The 22846-nt window shown below is 44.9% G+C and overlaps 1 protein-coding gene across 2 annotated transcripts in view; it reads right to left on the reverse strand.

The window, feature by feature from the left end:
- LOC110516567 (serine/threonine-protein phosphatase 6 regulatory ankyrin repeat subunit A) overlaps positions 1 to 22846 on the reverse strand; it is a 35407-nt gene extending 12561 nt beyond the window's left edge. Inside the window, exons 1-6 of one of the 2 annotated variants that reach the window (XM_090221141.1) lie at positions 22739 to 22846; positions 12580 to 12663; positions 3862 to 3940; positions 3158 to 3228; positions 2847 to 3047; positions 1398 to 1485 (exon numbers count right to left, since the gene is read on the reverse strand). In XM_090221141.1, coding sequence (XP_090077267.1) covers positions 1398 to 1485 — 88 coding nt within the window. In that variant the 5' untranslated portion in view covers positions 2847 to 3047; positions 3158 to 3228; positions 3862 to 3940; positions 12580 to 12663; positions 22739 to 22846. Of the gene's footprint in view, positions 1 to 1397; positions 1486 to 2846; positions 3048 to 3157; positions 3229 to 3861; positions 3941 to 12579; positions 12664 to 21968; positions 22312 to 22738 lie in introns of those variants that run through there. The other variant, XM_090221136.1, reaches the window with a different exon arrangement.

A 22846-nucleotide genomic window follows, 5' to 3' on the forward strand; every position in this document is an offset into this window, starting at 1 on the left:
GAGGTTGAAGAGGCGCTGCTGCGCCTTCTTCACTACGCTATCTGTGTGGGTGGACCAATTCAGTTTGTCCGTGATGTGTACACCGAGGAACTTAAAACTTACTACACTCTCCACTACTGTCCTGTTGATGTGGATTGGGGGGTGCTGCATCTGCTGTTTCCTGAAATCCATGATCATCTTCTTTGTTTTGTTGACGTTGAGTGTGAGGTTATTTTCCTGACAACACACTCCGAGGGCCCTCGCGCCCCAGTGTTGAGGATCAGTGGGGTGGAGATGTTGTTACCTACCCTCACCACCTGGGGGCGGAAGGAAGTCCAGTACCCAGTTGCACAGGGCGGGGTCGAGACCCAGGGTCTCGAGCTTGATGACGAGTTTGGAGGGTACTATGGTGTTAAATGCTGAGCTGTAGTCGATGAACAGCATTCTCACATAGGTATTCCTCTTGTCCAGATGGTTAGGGCAGTGTGGTTGCGATTGCGTGTGGACCTATTGGGGCGGTAAGCAAATTGGAGTGGGTCTAGAGTGTCAGGTAGGGTGGAGGTGATATGGTCCTTGACTAGTCTCTCAAAGCACTTCATGATGACGGAAATCGGGTAACCTTTTGGTTACTAGTCCAACGCTCTAACCACTAGGCTACCTGTCGCCCCAAGCTTGATGATAGCCAGTCAATATTTCAAATCACCCAGAAAATATACTTCTTTGTTGATATCACATACATTATCCAGATACTGACTGTTAGCACTTGGTGGTCTATAGCAGCTTCCCACAAGAATGGGCTTTAGGTGAGGCAGATTAACCTGTAGCCATATTACTTCAACAGTATTTAACATTAGATTGTCTCTAAGATTTACAGGAATATGGTTCTGAATATAGACTGCAACACCACCTCTGTTGGCATTTCTGTCTTTTCGGTAAATGTTATAACCATGTATTGCTACTACTGTATCATCAAAGGTATTATCGAAGTGAGTTCCAGAGAGTCAGAACATGAATGTCATCTATTACAAGCAAGTTATTGACTCCATGGACCTTGTTTCTTAGGCTACATATGTTAATGTGGGCTATTTATAATTTTTATTTTTTGCTTGATTGTTTTTAATGCTTATCAGAGGTAGACTTACTCATGCTATTTACATTGGAGCTGATGCAATTAGGGGTACATCAATTAATTTACTTACATCGTGTTTGCCAATGCCCCTAAGATCACGTACATTTGATGCAGAATTATGACGACTCATTGTCACAACGGTGGGGACTAACTGAGCTGGTCTTGGATCATTTACCAGTCATTGTTTCAACGCAGCCTTGAAATGCCTGGACAGAGTCCAGGAGCCAAGATGATTTGGATGGACTCCGTCACATTAGTCAGAATGTAAATGATGTGGTCAACTCATTACCCATGTAAGCAGCCCAGTGGATTGCTCGGCGGTCCTTCTTGTCAAAAGCATTAATGTTGGCTCCTCTGGAGAGAAGCAGCCTCACCATCTAACAGGAAAAGGAGAGAAACAAAACACAGGCTGAGGATAACTAAAGCAAAATCTACTCAAATCTGGCGTCAAAGCCTCTCTTGAACAAACTCAAGCATACAACTAGGGCTGTGACGGTCATGGGACTTCCGGTGTCGGTGATTGGTGTGCTGTATGTACACAGTCATTGACATAACTGACAGCAGACGGACGGAGGAAACATTAGCAAAAGAAAACATTAGTGTTTAGGCCTAACTGCATTGCTCATAGGCGCGCGAGTCTCAAGTTAAGGGGAAGCTAATTTTCACCATGAATATATAAAGCATTCTATGCATCATGACATTGTTGTTGATGCGATTAGTAAATTGGATAGTCATCATTTAGGCTAATAATATAACTCAATCACTGTTCGCAAAAAAACGTCTGTTCAATGCAGCGTGTAGTGGAGTAAGGCTAGGCTTTATCAGATGTTTCTTTTCATGGGAAAAGTCATTTTTTATCATGCAATTCTACTACACTTTATACAACTAAAGAGATTAGCAGAATCTTGTTCAATATGACTTTCAAGTGGCACTGACCCAGGGATAAAGAAAGTGAATAAGCACACTCACCGGGGATATAGCCGACGCCAAAAATACTGTTCGCTCAATTAAAGTTCAGAATCTTGATAACTAAAAGACAGATTAGTCTTTTCTTTGAAGCAATAGTCAATTGCTTTCCAAACTATATTAGCCTGTGGGTTTTGCGCATATTCTGCAAACAGGCTGGTCCAAGTCATCTGGGTCTCCATCGTCATTAGGTTTGAAACTGAAATGTGCCCAAAAAGGTGATGGTATGCTTTTTTGTTGTTGCAATGAGAGCCATCTTTTTCACCTTACTCCTCCAACCTACTGTAACAATGAGAAAGGTCAGAGGTGAAGGGCAGAGGCTACCCACCCACTCCCAGCCTGTAGGTGATAGATCTATAGATACTATAGTTAGCCCCCGGTCCCCACGTTTCCCCTCACCCCCCAATGAACTGAATTGACCTTCAAAATATTCTCTCCTATCAGCACATAGAGCAGATCTGCTGATTGTGGCGCATCAAAATATAATTGGAGAAGAGATGTATACAGTTTAATAGATGGACTAAGTCAGCAAAACAATAATAAATAGTTACCACTGCTGCTATGGGTAAAGTACATCTCCATCAAAATAAAGTTGATAAAAACATGTTGCCGTTTTTGACGGTGAGTTTATTTTCATGGCAGTCTTCATCCAATTACTGTCACAGCCCTACATACAACCAATGTAGCTAATCAGATGCACCATAAACCTGGGGATAGGACAGGTATAAAGTGTAGACTACAGTGTGTAATCATGTCCCTGCTAATTGCTAACCTCCAGGTGTCCGCTGAAGGCTGCATGGTGCAGCGCCGTGCGCCCGGCCCGGTCCGACACGTTCACATTGCTGAGGAGAGGGACCAGGGCCTCGGCACAGCGGACCGCCTTATTGGCCGCAGCGATGTGGAGCGGCGTTTGCCAGTTCTTGTCCCTGGCGTTCACATCAGCAGAGTGTTTCAATAGCACCTGGACTGCCTCCTACAGGAGCACAGTTCAAATCATGTTCAACTTTGTTTAAAGTGCCTTTTAAAATCACAACACTTAACAGTAAAACACATATGCACAGGTGTGTCTATCAGTACACGTACCTCACTGCAGGAAGCCACGGCCCGGTGCAGAGGAGTGAGCCACTTGTTGTCTTTGGCATTTACTCTGGCTCCTGGGACAGAAAGACAGGTGACAGACCGACAGGGGACACAGACCGACAAAGGGGGACGGGGGAGACGGGGACGTGGGTTAGTTAGGCCACTGGGGTTAATAAGGCAACATCTTAAATAGCTGGAGCACAGAAAGGATGTGTCCAAAACAACACCCTAATGCCTTTATAGTGCACTACTTCTGACCAGGTCCCATAGGCCTACCCATAGGGCTCAGGTCAAAAGTAGTGCACTATATAGGGAATAGGGTACCATTTAGAACACACTCCAAGCCTCTTGTAGAGAGCTATTCTGGGAATTGGACTTTCATTACACAGCAACACTGAAGAAAATGTCATGTCACTGAGTGGAGAGGAGTAGAAGGAGCTCAGCCAGCGTGAGACGAGGTGCAACCAAAATCATGAGGACATTTGGGAGGAACAGGTGCGACAAATTAAAATCTTGATACTTCACTAATCAAGTTAAAATTGGGGCGTTTCAGCTGTCAATGTCCTTCAGTATAATGACTTAATTTTTGTAAATACATCAACTGCACATAAGATCTTAAATGGTGGTAAGTATGAGGGAAACGATCACATTCACACAAGCATCAAAACAGAAGTCAGTGTAATCCTTCTCTTCAATGATAACCGTACCTGATAGTATGAGTAACTCTAGAATTTCTGCATCTCCTAGATAGGCAGCGGCATGCAACGGTGTCCGCTTCTCATTGTCCTGTAGGGAAGAGCCAAGAAGTGTCATAGCTGTTTCATACTCAGCTAGTATGGATACATTTGATTTTAATTGTACTCTTTTATACATTGTCATGGCTTGGATACTTCAGATGACAGCTGGATATTTATAGCTCTAACTAGCCTACACTAACTGGGCTACATACCATAACTAGCCTACACTAACTGGGCTACATACCGTAACTAGCCTACACTAACTGGGCTACATACCGTAACTAGCCTACACTAACTGGGCTACATACCGTAACTAGCCTACACTAACTGGGCTACATACCGTAACTAGCCTACACTAACTGGGCTACATACCGTAACTAGCCTACACTAACTGGGCTACATACCGTAACTAGCCTACACTAACTGGGCTACATACCGTAACTAGCCTACACTAACTGGGCTACATACCGTAACTAGCCTACACTAACTGGGCTACATACCGTAACTAGCCTACACTAACTGGGCTACATACCGTAACTAGCCTACACTAACTGGGCTACATACCGTAACTAGCCTACACTAACTGGGCTACATACCGTAACTAGCCTACACTAACTGGGCTACATACCGTAACTAGCCTACACTAACTGGGCTACATACCGTAACTAGCCTACACTAACTGGGCTACATACCGTAACTAGCCTACACTAACTGGGCTACATACCGTAACTAGCCTACACTAACTGGGCTACATACCGTAACTAGCCTACACTAACTTCAACAGTGAAAAAAAGTATGCTATTGTACAAAGTACACTACCGTTCAAAAGTTTGGGGTCACTCAGAAATGTCCTTGTTTTTCGAAAGAAAAGCTACATTTTCATCCATTAAAATATCAAATTGATTAAAAAAAATACAGCGTAGATATTGTTAATGTTGGAAATGACTATTGTAGCTGGAAACGGCTGATTTTCAATGGAATATCTACATAGGCGTACAGATGCCCATTATCAGCAACCATCACTCCTGTGTTCCAATGGCACGTTGTATTAGCTAATCCAAGTTTATCATTTTAAAAAAGGCTAATTGATCATTAGAAAACCCTTTTGCAATTATGTTAGCACAGATGAAAACTATTGTCCTGATGAACTTTTTTAGGATATGGGGCAGCATTCGGAATTTTGGATGAAAAGCATGCCCAAAGTAAACTGCCTGCTACTCAGGCCCAGAAGCTAGGATATGCATATAATTGGTAAATTTGGATAGAAAACCCTCTAAAGTTTCCAAAACTGTTAAAATGTCTGAGTATAACAGAACTGAAATGGCGGGTGAAAACCTGAGGAAAATCCATCCAGGAAGTGCTATTATTTTGAAATGGCTGTTCCATTTAAAGCCTATCCAATGGTTATGACCCAGATTGCATTCCCTATGGCTTCCACTAGCTGTGAACAGTCTTTAGACATTGTTTCAGGCCTTTATTCTGAAAAATTAGGGAGAATGAGCAGTTTCAATGAGAGGCCAGTGGAAAGTCCCCAACCGGTTTGGTGCGCAATCCCGAGAGCGCGCCTTGTTGTTTTTTTATATTGACGACGCTATTGTTCGGTTGAAATATTATCAATTATTTAGGCTAAAAACAACCTGAGGATTGATTATAAACATTGTTTGACATGTTTCTACGAACTTTACGGATACTATTATTTCAATTAAAAATCATAAAAAATATATATAAATAACCTTGTCAACGTCTTGACTATATTTCCTATTCATTTTGCAACTCATTTCATGTATGTCTTAATGAAAAAACAAAGGTTACGTATGTAACCACGGTTATGTGAGCTACATGGATCCCTCCGCGGCGCAGTGATACATCCGAGGTGAGGATTTACTCCCGTATACGCCTGTGTCACGGCTGGGGTCAGTCCCTATATATAGACCCCATGGCCGCCACACACATTCTCTACATAATTTGAGGTCCCTCTAGCACCGTAGAGGATTGGAGTTATCCATATAGCTCACATAACCTTGGTTATATACGTAACCTTCGTTATATTTTACTATATTGGATCACTCCAATATATTGGTATACCCGCACCAGATTTAGTCGGTGCTAGAGGGACCTGGTCAGCCAGCGGTGAAGTCCCAGAGCGGGACCGAGACATAGGGGCCGTCAATGTGGAAGGGGGTCTCGGCACAGTCCCCGGAAGGGGAGGCGACACCAAGGACCCCTGAACCAACCGCAGAGGAAAGAGCCACATTTAACCGATAGTACAACAGGAAGCCCAGCTGGACGCAGCACAGATATCAGCGAGGGGCACTCCTCTCAGTAGAGCCCAGGACGCAACCACACCTTGTGTTAAATATGCCACCACAGATGCCAGCACTAGCCTGCCAGCCCGCTGGTATGCTGTCGTAATCGTACCCACAATCCAGTGAGAGAGCCGCTGCTTTGATAGCCTGGCCCAGAGGACTCTCTCACCATAGCAGAAAAATAGCTGCTCTGTTGTTCTCACTGACTGTGTCCGCTCCACATAGGCAGCCAGTGCCCTGACAGGGCACAGCATACCAGAGGGAGTCCCAGACTCCCCCCGCCACTGCCAGGGGGTCGTAAGCATTCAGGATAAAAGGGATGTTCACATGCCTGTCTGACATAACCTTCAGGAGGAATGAATGGTTGGGGCGGAGAGATATACTCAACCCCGGGGGGTCCATCCAGTAGCACTCAGAACTTATTGAAAGAGCATGGAGCTCACCCACCCTCTTCTTGGAAGTAATCGCTACCAAGAAAGCCACCTTTATAGAGGAGGTGTTGCAGGGAAGCAGACGCCAACGGTTCGAAAGGCAGCTTTGCCAAACGTGCCAAGACCACATCACGATCCCAGCTCGCCATTGAGCAGGTCCTAGTTGGACGCAGGCAAACCACCTGGAGACCAAGGGATGTCACCCCACTGGCTTGTCCATCCACCCCACATGGCAGGCAGATGTAGCTGCCAAATACCCTCAGTGTAGATGCTGCTAAGCCCTCATCCAAGCGAGACTGCAGGTATTGGAGGACATACTGCACCCCCTTGACTCGGGCACCACTGGTGATCAGAACAACCGCCAGCACAACTAGTATTCTGCGGTTGTAGCCGGTGCTGTTGCGCTCTGCATGGTGTTCATTACACCCTCCTGTAGTCCTAACAGTGACCATTGGTGTCGTTCAGTGGCCAAGCCCACAGACTGAGGCGGTGCGGCCTCGGATGCCACAGAGTTCCCCTGGCCTGAGACAGCAGGTCCGGTCTCAGGGAAAGTTGCCAAGGTGTCCCAGACAACATGGACAGGAGAAGGCTGAACCAGGGTCATCTGGGCCAGTATGGGGCCACCAAAAGCAGACGATGCTCTGCCAGCCACTGCCGACCTGCCCTTGGTCACAACCGCCCCAGACGATCTGGGAGGCGTCTGTGCTGACCAGCTCCTGGTGGCACATCAACATCTCCACCCCACCTGAGAGAAAGGAGTGACAGCGCCACCTCAACAATGCCCTGAGGCACTGTGTGGTCACCCGCAGCTGGTGGTGACGCTTCGGGTGCAGCCGGTGGGAGTTTAACCACTGTTGAAGAGGCCGGAGATGGAGCAAGCACAGCGGAATCAACAACGAGGCCGGCGTTGGCAGGTTTGGGTGGATACCACCCGCCCCTGCCGAAAGTGGTCGAGGCAAGATAAGATAGCCTGAACCCTTCTGGTGGGCAGGAGTGCTCTCATGGCCAACGAAGACCACCCTCTGAGTGGGTGTCAGATGACTCTTGTCATTTACAGTAATGCCCAGCCCACCGATATGGGTAAGGAGCACATCTGTCTGACAGGACCTGGGTCCTGATCTGGGCACAAATCAGCCAATCGTCCAGGTAATGGAGGATTAACAATGCTCGGGACGCGAGAGGTGCCAGGACAGCGTCCATGCACTTTGTGAAAGTGTGGGGTGCCAAGGAGAGGCCGAAAGGAAGAACCATGAATTCGTAAGCCCTCCCTTCGAAAGCGAATCGAAGGGACTGCCAATTAGCTGGGTGAACAGGAACATGGAAGTAAGCATTACTCAGGTCCAGCATCAAAACCCACTGGTCCCTGGACAAGGCATGCAACACATGGGCTGGGGACAGCATGTGGAAACTCAGTACCTTCAAGTACCCATTGAGGTTGCAGAGGTCCAGGATCAGTCGAAACCCTCCATCTCTTTTGGGGACCACAAAATAAGTGGAGTAGAACCCCACCTAGCCGTTCTGATGTCTTGCTCCTGCGGATGGCACCCTTGTCCAGGAATGAGCTGATCTCCAGCCACGGTTTTCTTCAGGGGGTCGGCCACCGTGGTGACATGAAGGATGGGGACTGGCACTGGATTTGGAGTCAGTACTCCTCAAGCATTGTGGAAAACATCTATGGGGACTCCACAGACACCTTACACTTTCCCCTTTGAGACCAGGAGAAGAGGCAGAGGCCAGGGAAGGGTGTGTCAGGGATCCTGCCTGGGCCCGCCTCTTCTCTGGCGACCCGAGTGCCTGGGTTGCCCAGGCACATCCCTATGGCGGTGAAAGGTTGACAGGTTGTTGCTCCACCGCACGCTGTGCTCCTCCCCGCTGTCGTTCCTCAGCACGAGGCGATAGGGCAAGAGAGGGACCCCACCGTCACCGTTGTTCAGGTGCAGGTGGGTGGCAACGGTCCGTCTGCTTTGAACCGGGGGCCTGAGGAGGCGGCATGAACCGTCTGGGGGTCTCCGGTCCCTATGAACCTCATCGGTCTGCTCTAGAATTTCATTAACCTCTGGGCCAAACGTCAGCCCTGGGGTGATGGGGAGAGTAGCAAATGTGTTCTGGAGAGCAGCTGGCAGACGGGATTGGGCCAGCCAGAGATGGTGCTGGGAGGTAATCACCTGCGCCATGGCCCGTCCGTTGGAGCAGGCCACATCCCTCTGGAGCAGGGAAAGCAGGCGAGACTCCTCCATCGCGTCCCGGAGGAGCTCCTCTGTGCCCCCCTGCAGCATGGCCGCGTTAGTAAGGCGGCCAAGAGAGCAGAGGGACCCATGTGGCTTTCAAGTCCGCATCAAAGACTCTGAGGGGGTCCCGGCTTCAGCCGCGGGTTCCGCACTATAATCTCCCGGTCCGGGAGGACAATGGCAGCTATCATGGTGTCCATGCTTGGGTACTCCCGGAGGCAGAGTGACTCTGCACCCTGCAACATAACTCCCTGGTCCAGTCTCTGTTGTGAGTCGGGAAGCACCCCCTGGCAGAGGCCCAGCTCTCCTGCAAGGCCTCACGGAACTCAGCAGAGATGGGGACAAATGGAGAGTCATAAATGTCCACTAGTTTGATGTCCAGTGCAGAGGCTACCTGAGTGAGTAGGCCCCTCAAAGCCTCTCGAGGCGATGAAGCCTCACTGCCGGCTTCTGATGGCCCGTCAGCCTGGTAGCCCCGCTCACAGAGGTAAACAGTCCCAGCATCGTTCCACAGGAACAGCCCATCACTGGCCAACAGGGAACAGCTGTTGCCATCGAAGCTATCAACCTCCTGACGCAGGGCATGCGCCCTCCGTTCAAGTTTGTCCCAGTGGTCCGACTCCTGCCCCCATCCAGGACTGGCAGCAGAAGAGCTCTGCCTGCAGTGGCTCCAGCCACGCTACTGGACTCAGTAGCGGGACTAACAGCTCGCTGGCGCACCACTCCTGAGGGAGGGAGTTCATCCTCAGCCTGTGCCTGGCCGACCCACTCGCACATGGCCTCCAATCACACCAGGTGCTCTGAGACCACCACACAAAACAGGCATCCAGTAAGGCACTCCACTGCCCTCTCAGTGTGGCTCAAACCCAGGCAATGCATTCACAAGGAATGCGGATCTCCAGGGGGATGCCACCATCACACCTATCAAAGGGAAGCCATAAGCTCAGCCAAGCCAGCAAGGCCACGGAGCAGGGGTCTGATACCCTGGGAGAGCTTATATCGTGACCCGCTTCGAGGAATAGGAACCCGGTTAGGGACGAGACAACAGTGGTAGGCCTGATAACCGACAATGACAAGACAGCCTATAGGGAGGAAGTCAGAGACCTGGCCGGGTGGTGCCAGAATAACAACCTATCCCTCAACGTAACCAAGGCTAAGGAGATGATTGTGGACTGCAGGAAAATGAGAACCGAGCACGCCCCTATTCTCATCGACGGGGCTGTAGTGGAGCAGGTTGAGAGCTTCAAGTTCCTTGGTGTCCACATGAACAACAAACTAGAATGGTCCAAACACACCAAGACAGTCGTGAAGAGGGCACGACAAAGCCTATTCCCCCTCAGGAAACTAAAAAGATTTGGCCTGGGTCCTGAGATCCTCAAAAAGGTTCTACAGTAGCAACATCGAGAGCATGCTGACTGGTTGCATCACTTCCTGCTACGGCAATCGCTTGGCCTTTGACGGCAAGGCACTACAGAGGGTAGTGCGTCCGGCCCAGTACATCACTGGGGCCAAACTGCCTGCCATCCAGGACCTCTACACCAGGCTGTGTCAGAGGAAGGCCCACAAAATTGTCAAAGACTCCAGCCATAGTCTGTTCTCTCTACTACCGCATGGCAAGCGGTACCGGAGCTAGGACAAAAAGGCTTCTCAACAGTTTTTCCCCACAAGCCATAAGACTCCTGAACAGGTAATCAAATAGCTACCTGGACTATTTGCATTGTGTACCCCCCCTCCAACCCCTCTTTTTACGCTGCTGCTACTCTCCGTTTATCATATATGCAGTCACTAACTATACATTCATGTACATACTACCTCAATTGGGCCGACCAACCAGTGCTCCCGCACATTGGCTAACCGGGCTATCTGCATTGTGTCCCACCCACCAACCCCTCTTTTACGCTACTGCTACTCTGTTCATCATATATGCATAGTAACCATATGTACATACTACCTCAAATTAGTCTGACTAACCGGTGTCTGTATGTAGCCTCGCTACTGTTATAGCCTCGCTACTGTATATAGCCAGTCTTTTTACTGTTGTTTTATTTCTTTACCTACCCATTGTTCACCTAATACCTTTTTTGCACTATTGGTTAGAGCTTGTAAATAAGCATTTCAATGTTGTATTCAGCGCACGTGACAAATAAACTTTGACTTGATAAATTACCCAGTACCTCTGCAAAAAACAGGGAAGACCCGTATGGGAAAAACAGGCTGACACAAAAACATCAACCAGGTAATAGATTTGATTTATGGGTTGTTTTGTTTTTTTACGCCAACTGCGATATTACCTAGCTGGTTTAATATCCAAGCAGAAAACAAAACAGCACCATATGGAGTAACTCTGTTAAGGAACTCCAAAGTTAATGTATCAAAGTGGAAGCCCACCACGATATATGTTGTGCTTTAGCTGTAAAGCATTTTTGAAATCGGACACGATGGGTAGATTAACAAGATGTATTGGACTTCTTAATGTGTGAAAGTTACATATTTCTAAAAAATATTTTTGGAATTTCGCACGCTGCGTTTTCAGCGGAATGTTGTCGAGGGGTTCCGCTAGCGCTAGAAAGGTTAAAGCAATTCACAACACACACAGAACAAGCCAGTCAGCAAGTTGTGTAAGTAAAATACTGTTTGTGGCAGCAAGAGCAACCAATATATTAAATTGATGCACACAGTTGTAGTGTAACGCTAACAAAACACAAGCAAGACAAACCACGGGCGGAAGATACAGATCAACCACACGCAGCGAGTAGAGCACTGAAGAGGGTTCTGGCCACGTGGCCAGCTGCAAACAGCCAGTGAGTATACTTTCACGCAAGATATTACACTTACCAGTGACTTACTAAGCGAAATTCAGAAAGTTTGTACCTCAAACCATACGGATTTCCGCCGAGAAAATGTGTATCGCGGCCATGGGGTCTATATATAGGGGCGGACCCCAGCCGTGACAAGTGTACACGGGAGTAAATCTGTAAATCCTCACCTCGGATGTATCCCTCTGCCGCGAAGTGATACCAATATATTGAAACATGACAAGGACATTTCTAAGTGACCCCAAACTTTTGAACGGTAGTGTATGTACTTGAACACAGGGTTTCCCAAACTTGGTACTGACTCAAATAATCAAAGCTTGATGCTGAGTTGGTTATTTGAATCAGCTGCATAGTGCCTGGGCAAAAAACGACATGTGCACCCAAGGAGGGCCCCTAGACCAAGTTTAGGAAACCCTGCTAAAAGGCTACAGCCCTTTAAAAAGGTCTTATTTTGAGACAAACCAAGTCTGCTCCAGCCTATAAGAACGAGGAAGAATGTCATAAACTAAGTAGAACCAGATCATGAACTACAGTACTGTAAAGTGACAGATACTGAACAAGGTACCTACGGCTGATGAAAGGAGTTAACCGTTCCGATCAGGCTAAAACATTCAGTAGGGTTGCAAAATTCCAGTAACTTTCCCAACATTCACAGGTTTTTCCAGAAATCCTGGTTAGACAGAGGGTTCCGGAATTCCTACTTATTCCATTCTGATTCAGGAAGTCTTCATATCGAGATTTCTGGGAAAACCTGGGCATTTAAGTTATCAGAATTTTGCAACCCTAGATTTTGGCAACAAATGACTTCAGTTATAAATGTGGGGGGGGGGGGGGGGGAAAGAGTGTTACTATCCAGAGGACAGACAGGAGGGTGGGAATAATGGTAGGAAACAGCTGGGATGATTACCTGAACATTCACATCCTCTTTCTGAAATATGAGGGAGCGCACTTCATCTGGGTCCACATTGAAGATGGCTTTCAGTAGGCCAGGCTGGAAGAGACAGGGGGACAGAGAGAGACAGGGGGACAGAGAGAGACAGGGGGACAGAGAGAGACAGGGGGACAGTGTCATTCATTAATTTGAACACTCAGTGCCTCTCAAAGACCTGTTACTATTCAATCAGCTTAGCTAAAACCAACACAAAGGAACAATCCAAGAATAAAAACCAAGTAGGTTAAAATCTCAGCTCTATAGTGAGACATGGAGCCTATACAGTCACTACTAGAACCATGGCGACAACCTCATTGTGGCTGTGCAAAGGCAGCTAACCTGGAGTCCTTTGGCCCAATACCTCACTATGGTATCGAGAGAACAAGAGCTCTCATCCTCCTCAACACACACACACGACTCATTCACTCACAAAAGTGTCTGGGCTCCTCTCTAAATCACAAAGGCCCAAGGCTGAGGGGGAATTGATTGACACATCAACACGCAGTGAGATATTGTACAGCTCATCCATTATGGTAAATCCTCTGATAATATAATATCCCATTGACCTCCAAGGCAGCAGCGTCACTCAATCTGCAACACAGTGTAACATAACACAGAGCCGTGTGACTGCTGGTGACCATTGGGGCTGTTTTGTTTTTCCATTGCAAACCTGGAGGGAGGGGGTACTGACTAGAGGTCGACCGATTATGTTTTTTCAACGCCGATACCGATTATTGGAGGACCAAAAAAGCTGATTAAATCGGCCAATTTTTTATTTATTTATTTGTAATAATGACAATTACAACAATACTGAATGAACACATATTTTAACTTAATATAATACATCAATAAAATCAATTTAGCCTCAAGTAAATAATGAAACATGTTCAATTGTTTAAATATTGCAACAAAAAAAAGTGTTGAGAAGAAAGTAAGAGAGCACATATTGCAATGTAAGAAAGCGAACGTTTCAGTTCCTTGCCCAGAACATGAGAACATATGAAAGCTGGTGGTTCCTTTTAACGTGAGTCTTCAATATTCCCAGGTAAGAAGTTTTAGGTTGTAGTTATTATAGGAATATTTCCCTCTATACCATTTGTATTTAATTAACCTTTGACTATTGGATGTTCTTATAGGCACTTTAGTATTGCCAGTGTAAAAGTATAGCTTCCATCCCTCTCCTCGCCCCTACCTGGGCTCGAACCAGCAACACAATGACAATTAGCACGCGCTAACTAGCTAGCCATTTCACTTCAGTTACACAAGCCTCATCTCGGGAGTTGATAGGCTTGAAGTCATAAACAGAGCAATGCTTGACGCACAACGAAGAGCTGCTGGCAAAACGCTTGAAAGTGCTGTTTGAATGTTTACGCTCCTGCTTCTGCCTACCACCAATCAGTCAGATACTTAGATACTTGAATGCGCAGTCAGATTATATGTAACGCAGGACACGCTAGATAAACTAGTAATATCATCAACCATGTGTAGTTAACTAGTGATTATGATTGATTGTTTTTTTTATAAGATAAGTTTAATGCTAGCTAGCAACTTACTGCATTCGCGTAACACTCCTTGTGGAGTGCAACGAGAGAGAGGCAGGTCATTATTGCGTTGGACTAGTTAACTGTAAGGTTGCAAGATTGGATCCCCCGAGCTGACAAGGTGAAAATCTGTCTTTCTTTCTGCCCCTGAACGAGACAGTTAACCCACTGTTCCAAGGCCGTCATTGAAAATAAGAATGTGTTCTTAACTGACTTGGTTAAATAAAATTAAATAAAAGGTGTAAAAAAAAAAATGGGTAAAATCGGCGCCCCAAAATACAGTTTTCCGATTGTTACGGAAACGTGAAATCAGCACTAATTAATCGGCCATTCCGATTAATCGGTCGACCTCTAGTACTGACTGACCTGGAGGGAGGGGGTACTGACTGACCTGGAGGATAGGGAGCACTCTCTCTGAGGGCAGGGGAGCACTTCCAGGAGCTGCATCCCAAACTATGTAGTAGTGTACGTGCACTACTTTTGACCAGTGCACAACAAAAGTAGTGCCATTTGGGACGCAGAGGCTCTGAGGGCCTGATTGCCCATGAGAGCCAGAAGGTACATTCCCTGGCTTGCCACAAACCCTTTAACTCTGACTTCATCCACGCTGCCAACAAGTAAACAGACAACTCACTGGGTGAAATTAGCCTACTCAGACTGTTGTTTACTTTCCATTAAGTTTTGCTTGGATAATACTGACAAGCACTTCCCACCTCTCTGGGGGACAGTTGCTAAGACAAAGGCATGGACGGTAACTGATGATATTAATAGAAAGGATATGACCAGTAGGCTCACCATTGTTTTCTAGTGTATTCTGAGTAGGACAGACAGCTAGCTTTGTGCTCCAGCCTGCATATGTACATTCAGCACCGTTCATCTTTATTCAGATCCCCATTAGCTGACGCCATGAATTCCTGTTCCTGGGGTCCATACCTCACATCCACATCCTTTACCTCCATTAATCAGTATACCATAAAGTACCATTCATTACTATACCATAAAGTTGAAGTACCATTGTAATGGATGCAGCCTATTTGGGGCCCTTGTTTTTCTTCTTGCAGAGGAGGAGACGGGGCCTAAATGATGAGTAAACCACTCAGGACATCTGATGTGTTCCAGTGGCCCAGCTAATTAGCTAATGCACTTCCTCCTCCTCCATCAGCACAGCAGCCTTCTAGCGCTGCCCTGCACAGCCTTCTGAGACAGATGGCATCCCAAATGGCACCCTATTCCCTATACAGTGCACTTCTTTTGACCAAAACCCTATGGGTCCTCATCAAAAGTAGTGCACTGTATAGGGAATAGGGTGCAATTTGGGACCGAACCCTGGGCCTACCTACACCCTGATGGGACTGCTCCATCCATTCTCCCCTGTCAATACATACTTACAATGATTCAGGAACTGACATATGACAAAATACAGTAGAGCAGACCTATGGCCTTCAGATTTACATCCCTCTCATTCCAATGCCCTTGCAATGCACGTTTGTTTGAATAGGCCTACTGACTGTTGGTCTCAGTCTTTGCTTAGTCAGCGATGTTTCAAATCAGATCGGAGACAAAACACCAGTCCGTCTCATTCATTCCTACATGTCAGAAAACACTGTAGGATCACATTTCTAAATCTGGTAACTGTTTGACTTGACTCACATCATTGTCCATGTTGGTGGTGGCTACTAGCTAGTAGTGGGGCTACGTACCAATCACATCATGACAATAACACTCTCTGTTTTCACACAAAAAGGTTGTCAACTGACTAGATCAGGGGTTCTTAAATCTTTTAGTCTGGGACCCAAATGAGACCCAAGGACCCAGCCTGGGACCCATGCTCATGAACACGTGTCCATTTTGGGGCCCCCAAGCAAGATTTGGTTGGGTTAGAGTGCACCCCCTTTTGACAGCAGAGAATTTAAAAAAACTTTTTTTTAAAGTTAATTTCCTGCAGTTCTACACATTTTAAATGACTTATGCTATTTATGTATGATATCAGAGTGAGAGTGACTAACAAAATCAAATGGGGGCCCCCTGGAGGTCAGGGCCCCTGGGCACGTGCCCTGCATGCCTGGTCGGGATTTGACCATGAATACTACAAGTTTAGATAGATATGTTAGCTGGCAAGACTAAAATAAAATGGTAGTGGACATGGGCTAATTGAGTGACTGTAAATGATTGACATAAGAGAAAGCTGCTGGTGCACAACCGCATTTAGAATTTGCACCTTAAGTATTCTACTATTCAAACACTAAACAGTAAGTTGAAACCACGACTGAGGCCCCCCTAGATTCGAAGGTTAAAAGGAACCACCAACTTTCATATGTTCTCATGTTCTGAGCTCAAACGCTCAAATGGGGAACTCAAACGTTAGCTTTTTTACATGGCACATATTGCCCTTTTACGTCTAACACTTTGTTTTTGCATTATTTAAACCAAATAGAACACGTTTCATTATTTATTTGAGGCTAAATAGATTTGTATTGATGTATTATATTAAGTTAAAATAAGTGTTCATTCAGTATTGTTGTAATTGTTATTATTACAATTTTGTAATTTAAAAAAAAATTGTCCGATTAGTCGGTATCGCCTTTTTTTGGTCCTCCAATAAATCGGTATTGGTATCGGCGTTGAAAAATCATAAATCGGTCGACCTCTAATTTCTAGGCTTCTGAATGAGCAAGATCACAGAGCCAAGTCCTAGTTCTGGTACATGATTCTGTTGTCCTATAGCTTGGGCCTTTATCAACATGTTAATGTATCACCGTAGAGAGAATTGGAAAGACCTCTCAAAACAATTCTACAGAATACACTAATTGAATGTCAACCATGTGATGCTAGAGAGCAACAGATAAATATAGTTAGAAGAAAACACGGCCATTTACAGCCCTGAACAGTCGGCTGTACTAGCAGGGCAGTTCCTGATGTCTATTGAAAAGAAGCGTTGAATATAATTTGCTTCAGGCACTCCCCCTCATTCTGCTATTAAAAATGCAGGCTCCAATTGAGGTTAGAAGATCCACTGGATACAACCAGTGTAACAAGTAAGCACTTGTGCTACAAGAAATGTTTTGTTTAAAAAGATGTCCCGTTGTCTTTCTCTCCGAAGGGCGACGGACAACTAGCCCTGATCCAGTGTAATAGGTTTTCTAAGCCTCTCCAGCAGCACAACCGACCCTGCAGTGCACCACCACCTCCTACAATCCAATCTAGTTAATACCGTCACCATGGAGACAGCTCTTTGGCACTCCTGAGCCTCTCTCATTGGAGTCTGGTCACATGATCATCTATGACAAACACAATGAGGGGATACATGCGCATACATATATGTTGCAAGTATAGCATGTGTGCACACACACACACACACACAACTCTGAGACAGACTCTGGCACACTCTTGAAAGCACAAAGACTAGCACGCAGGACCCATGTGCAAACACAAAGCCTAGCTACTAGCATTCATGCAGCATATACTGCCGGTGTGATAAAGACGGTCCAGTAATGATAAGAGCAAGCTATTCAGGCTATGATAAGTACAAGTGTGGCACAGTAGAGCCTTTCGTTATTCATTCTCCAACTGTCAATAAATCACACATCCACTTTTACCACCCCTCCACCATGACCCCTTTACCCCTTTATAAAACTATTCAATAACCCATCAATGGACAAAATGACATGCCAATATTTTAGTGACCATGGTCTTCTATTCAAAACAACATGATCTAGTCTATGTAAGGCCTTGTATTATTAACAGCAATGGATGCAGTACAGCACAGTGACACTACTTTTCACATTCATTTAAAAACATTCCATATATTATACCATCTCAATGAGAGAATATTGAGATGTGTAGAGCAACAACTCAGAAAAGTTATTGTGCATGAATTAGGCCTAGATCTATAAATGAGATGAGGCTGGATAGGAGCAGGCCCAGGGCATACACTGATATAGGAGAAGAAGACTGGAGAGCTATGTCTGGATCTTTTAGGGTGCAAGTACCAGTTAACCAAAGGCTGCTTAGCCTCAACATGTCAGAGTGTGGAGTGGCCACTCTCGTCTCGACCTTTGACAATAAAAAACTAACGAATAGTCCCTTTTTACAAGTCAGAATATTGAATAAACTTCATTTGAACTTACTCTGCCTGTTGTCTTTCTGCTGGTGAATTATTATTATTATTTTTTTAGACAGAATATCCACAGGAAAAGTATTAGTAAACCGACTACCAATCGCAGGTCTCTGTGTGGCCGTCACAATTTGTATGCTCATGACCTAAGGCACGGGTACAACATTTACGTCATTTAGCAGACGCTCTTACCCAGAACAATTAGGGCAAAGTGCCCTGCTCAAGGGCACATCAGCAGATTCAATTTTACCTAGTCGGCTCAGGGGTTTGAACCAGTGATCTAACCACTAGGCTACCTGCTGCCACAAGATGGAAGTACATGCATGCAATGCATCCATACTAAGCAAACTTGGGCCAGGTGATGTAAATCTCAAAGGTAGTTCCGGCGCTCTACAGAGTCAGGGAAATAATACATTCCTGGGGATATTTTGTCTCAGGACCAACAGCAAAAAGTAGAGTAGGTTCAAATGTAATTTTATTCAACATTCTAGCTTGTAAGGAAACTTTCCAAGTTTTTCCCAGTGCTTTATTTCAGAATGTATACCAGAAAGCTGGTATCAGTCTGATTTATTAGGCAAAATGCTGCTGTGAATTCAGGATACAAAATTGGGCTATGTAAGTAACAACAATTTCGGAGAAAGTGCAGTAGGGAATGTGGGCCTTGCATGATAAGGTTGCTCACTAAGGTCTATAGCCAGCCATTTCCTGATAACGAACCATAGTCGCAAGTAACACAATGTAAGGAAACATTGTTCCAAAAAGGCCTATTTGTTTAGTGATGTTGAGGTAGGTGAAACAATACACCATACACAGTGACACTGAAAACCAGCTCCACTACCCAGCTCAACATGCTTGCATTCCTTGGCTTCAGTTCAATAGTTGTTGAAAAGTGATGGTGATGCGTGTCATCACAGTAGTACTGTAGGCAGTTAGGTCCCTGGCTAGCTCTAGCTCTCCTTCAACAATAGTGGCAATTGGATTATTTAGCTGGTAGCTATAACTAACTAACACTAGCTATAATACATTGCCTGGGATAGCTAATATTCGCTAACCAAACTGGAACTCTGGCACACTATTAATCGTGGTTTAGCTTGGTAGCTAACCTACCAGTTTAAACCTGTGTGAAGCTAGCCATAATAGGGATTAGCCACAATAGGGGAATTTGCAGTTTGCCTTCAAAATAAAAGTCTTCCATTGAAAGTGATTCAAACAGAAATAGTTTAATCATGCCATATTTGGACCTATGGATGTTGCACGCATGAAATTGGGTATCAGCCTAATCAGTGACACTTACAGAACACAACTACGCAGAGTTTACATATATATTAGCGTCTTAGCTCTTATTGTGGGACTCAACACCAGTGCAAAATTAGCCAAATTAAGCATTCAGCCTATTAAACGAACTGAACATTGTTACAGGCTTTGGTTTATCCATTTGTTTTGAGGTTGGACTTTAGCACGTGCATCTCCTTAGCACGTAGGGTGCACCGATTGAATAACGAGGTGACATCAGTACATGTTACACCTGTGCTGGTTTCCATCTCGTTAGTGGGAAGGTGTTTCACTTGTGCTGGCCCAGGTGCTATTTAAGAGCTGCTGGCCCAGCGCTCCAGTTGTTTTGATAAGGGTTATAAAATTGGGGGAATCATTTGGAAAGTTGCATAAACACACAGGCTAATAAAATAAAAAAAGCCATGTACTTTAAGTTGGAAGCATTTGTGGAAAACCCTACATGGGAGATGCTAGATAAATGTATAAAGACTCATCTCCTCGTCATTTCAAAGCATTGTGGAATTCCGAGAGCAGTGGTCGAGGAGTTGATGAGTACTGCTTCGGTGTAGGAGATCCTTCCGGAGGGGAGAGGCTGATGAGGTGTGTGTGTGTGGGGGGGTAGAGTACATCCCATAGATGTACAACTAAGGGAGTTAGAACTAAAGGTGAAGTTGGAGCAACAACAATTAGAGCTTGAACAGCAGAGATTGGAGATAGAGCACCGGGAGAGACGGGATGGGCTTGCAGCCAGACTAGCACAAGGAAAGGAGAGTGAGCATGCCATTAGATTAAGAGAGCGATCTGGAAGCACTCCGAATCCCGTCAGGCCATCCTGCACCCTCAGCAGAGTTTGATCTTGGTCAGAACAGCTGACTTGTGCCACCTTTCAAGCAGTTAAAGATGTGCCTTCTCGAAAGGGTTGTGTTCTACCCTCGTGCTTTGAGTCTCTAGTGACTTGTCAAGGAGTGAAATGTACCTTCAAACAAAGAACCAAGTAGTTATTCCTACGCAAAAAAAGCAATCCAGAGAAGTCACCTCCTACTGCAAGATTTCAGTCTTTTCTACAGTGCCCAAAGATAAAGATCGGCAGAAAACTGGTTTTTCGTATCCGCCATTGAAGGTTGTGCAATGTAACAGCAACATTTAGACTTAGGGTTGCCACCCGTTCGATAAAATACAGAACGGTTCCATATTTCACTGAAAGAATAAACGTTGTTTTCGAAATGACAGGTCATTAATATGGTCCAATCCAGGAACTAAGGCCCGTATTTCTTTTACTTCTCCAACACTTTGTTTTTGCATTATTTAAACCAAATTGAACATGTTTCATTATTTATTTGAGTCTAAAATGATTATGTATTACATTAAGTTAAAATAAGTTTTCATTGTTCATTCAGTATTGTTGTAATTGTCATTATTACAATTATACATATATTAATTTTTTTTTAAAAATGGCTGATTAATCGGTATCGGATTTGTTGGTCCTCCAATAATCGGTATCGAAAAATCATAAATCGGGTGACCTCTACTCACAATGGTTGTATGGCAGGCCATCTTGGGGTCAACAAGACATATGACCAACGTATTTTGCATAAGTTCTTCTGGCCTGGTCTGAAACAGGAATATGTTACACATTATACTTACATTTGGCTCCTTTCACGCCAGGTTCAAAGTCCCGCAATACGTGTAACTATGCATTTCCAATAGGTTGAAAGATTGTGGCTAATTTTGCACAGTTATATAATCCCACAATAAGGGTTAAGACACTAATACTTGAGTTCTGTGAGTGTCACAGAGTAGACTGATAACCTATTTCATGGGTGCAACATCCATACATTAGGCTGTACAGTACATATACAGTAGGTATGCCCCCAATGCTATTCTAAACTCGAATACATCAACAGTACAATTAATATATTTTTACTTTGCTCAAATTGTCTTTTGTTGAACTTATATAACATTCCGACCTTATTTAGCATTATCCAAATATGGCATGATTCAGTTATTTGTATACATTTGCATCACTTTCAATGGGGGACATTTATTTTGAAGGCGAACAGCAAATTCCACTATTGTGGCTAGCTTCACGCAGATCCAGTTTAGCTAGCTAGCTAGTAAATTGCGTTTCCAGCTAGTTTACCATAGGCATAGCTAGCTACCATATGGCTAAGCTAGCTAAATGGGTACAGTGCGCTAATTGGCCAACGTTAGATAAGCTTGTTTACTGATTTACACGAAAACCTATGACCTCGAGTACGCACTTATAGAGTTTAGTTGAACGTTACATCTCACAAATCCCATCATTTAGCTAGTTAGTTATCCACCATTCCATCAGTGTGGCCCTGCCTGCACATTCTGCTGTTGAGAACGTGCTAGCAATTTCACTAGCTTGCTAGCTAATTTTAGCTACCTTCGTTTTGACAAGACGGATCACTTACCTGGTCTCGGATTTTGAGAACCACCATCTTGCTATAGTTTTACTTGTTCTCATGCAGAAGTATTAAAGGACGTTGTTCGTTATCTGAATGTTTGGCCCAACACTCCAGCTTCTTAGTTGCCAATTACTATGAGGCCTATGTTTTTCAACCTGAAAGACTTGAAGGGAAAAACTCCATAACATTACCGCCACCGTGTGTGACCTCCCTAAAAGAAGCAATTTCATTGGCCAAAGAACGACTGGAACAGAGTAACAAGGTTTGTGGTTGGTCACACGATGCTCAGTTGTCGCTTAACACCAGCAGACCACTGATACAGCGAACAGTCCTAGAATAACCCGCAAATGACAGGTGGAATTAAATTAGTTGGATTGGGATTAGTAAAGCCGTGTTTACATTGGCAGTTTGAAGTGACTCAAATCCTATTTCATATCCGATTTGAATCTGTTCCTTTCCCTGCAGTTTGAACGACTAAAAAGCACATGGAATCGGATATTTCAAGTGGTTTGATGTCAGATACAAATCTGATTCCTGGCCATGTGATTTGTGTCGAATGTAATCGAATGTATTTAACCTCAAGTGGTTTTTAGACTTGGAATATATTGGTGCTTCCTAGCTACTCTGTTGACAGTTTGAAAAGAACATGTGGGGTAGCTGGTTTGTTAAATGTTTACAAACAAATGAGTGAATGTGCTAGAAAGCTAAACAACTAGCTAGTTGACTGCTGTGGCTAGCCATAATTACTCGCTTTGAAAGGCTTTAAGTGTTCTTACCCTATGATTTTGAACATTCGAAGTAAATGGGAAACGTCTATGGCAGGCATTGTTGTCACCTTAACTCGCTACATAACTTCTGAGTGATAGGGAGCTCAAGCACTACCA

This window comes from Oncorhynchus mykiss, chromosome 3 (genome assembly GCF_057628025.1).
Source record: "Oncorhynchus mykiss isolate SJ-2025 chromosome 3, ASM5762802v1, whole genome shotgun sequence".
Classification (NCBI taxonomy): Eukaryota; Metazoa; Chordata; class Actinopteri; order Salmoniformes; family Salmonidae; genus Oncorhynchus; species Oncorhynchus mykiss.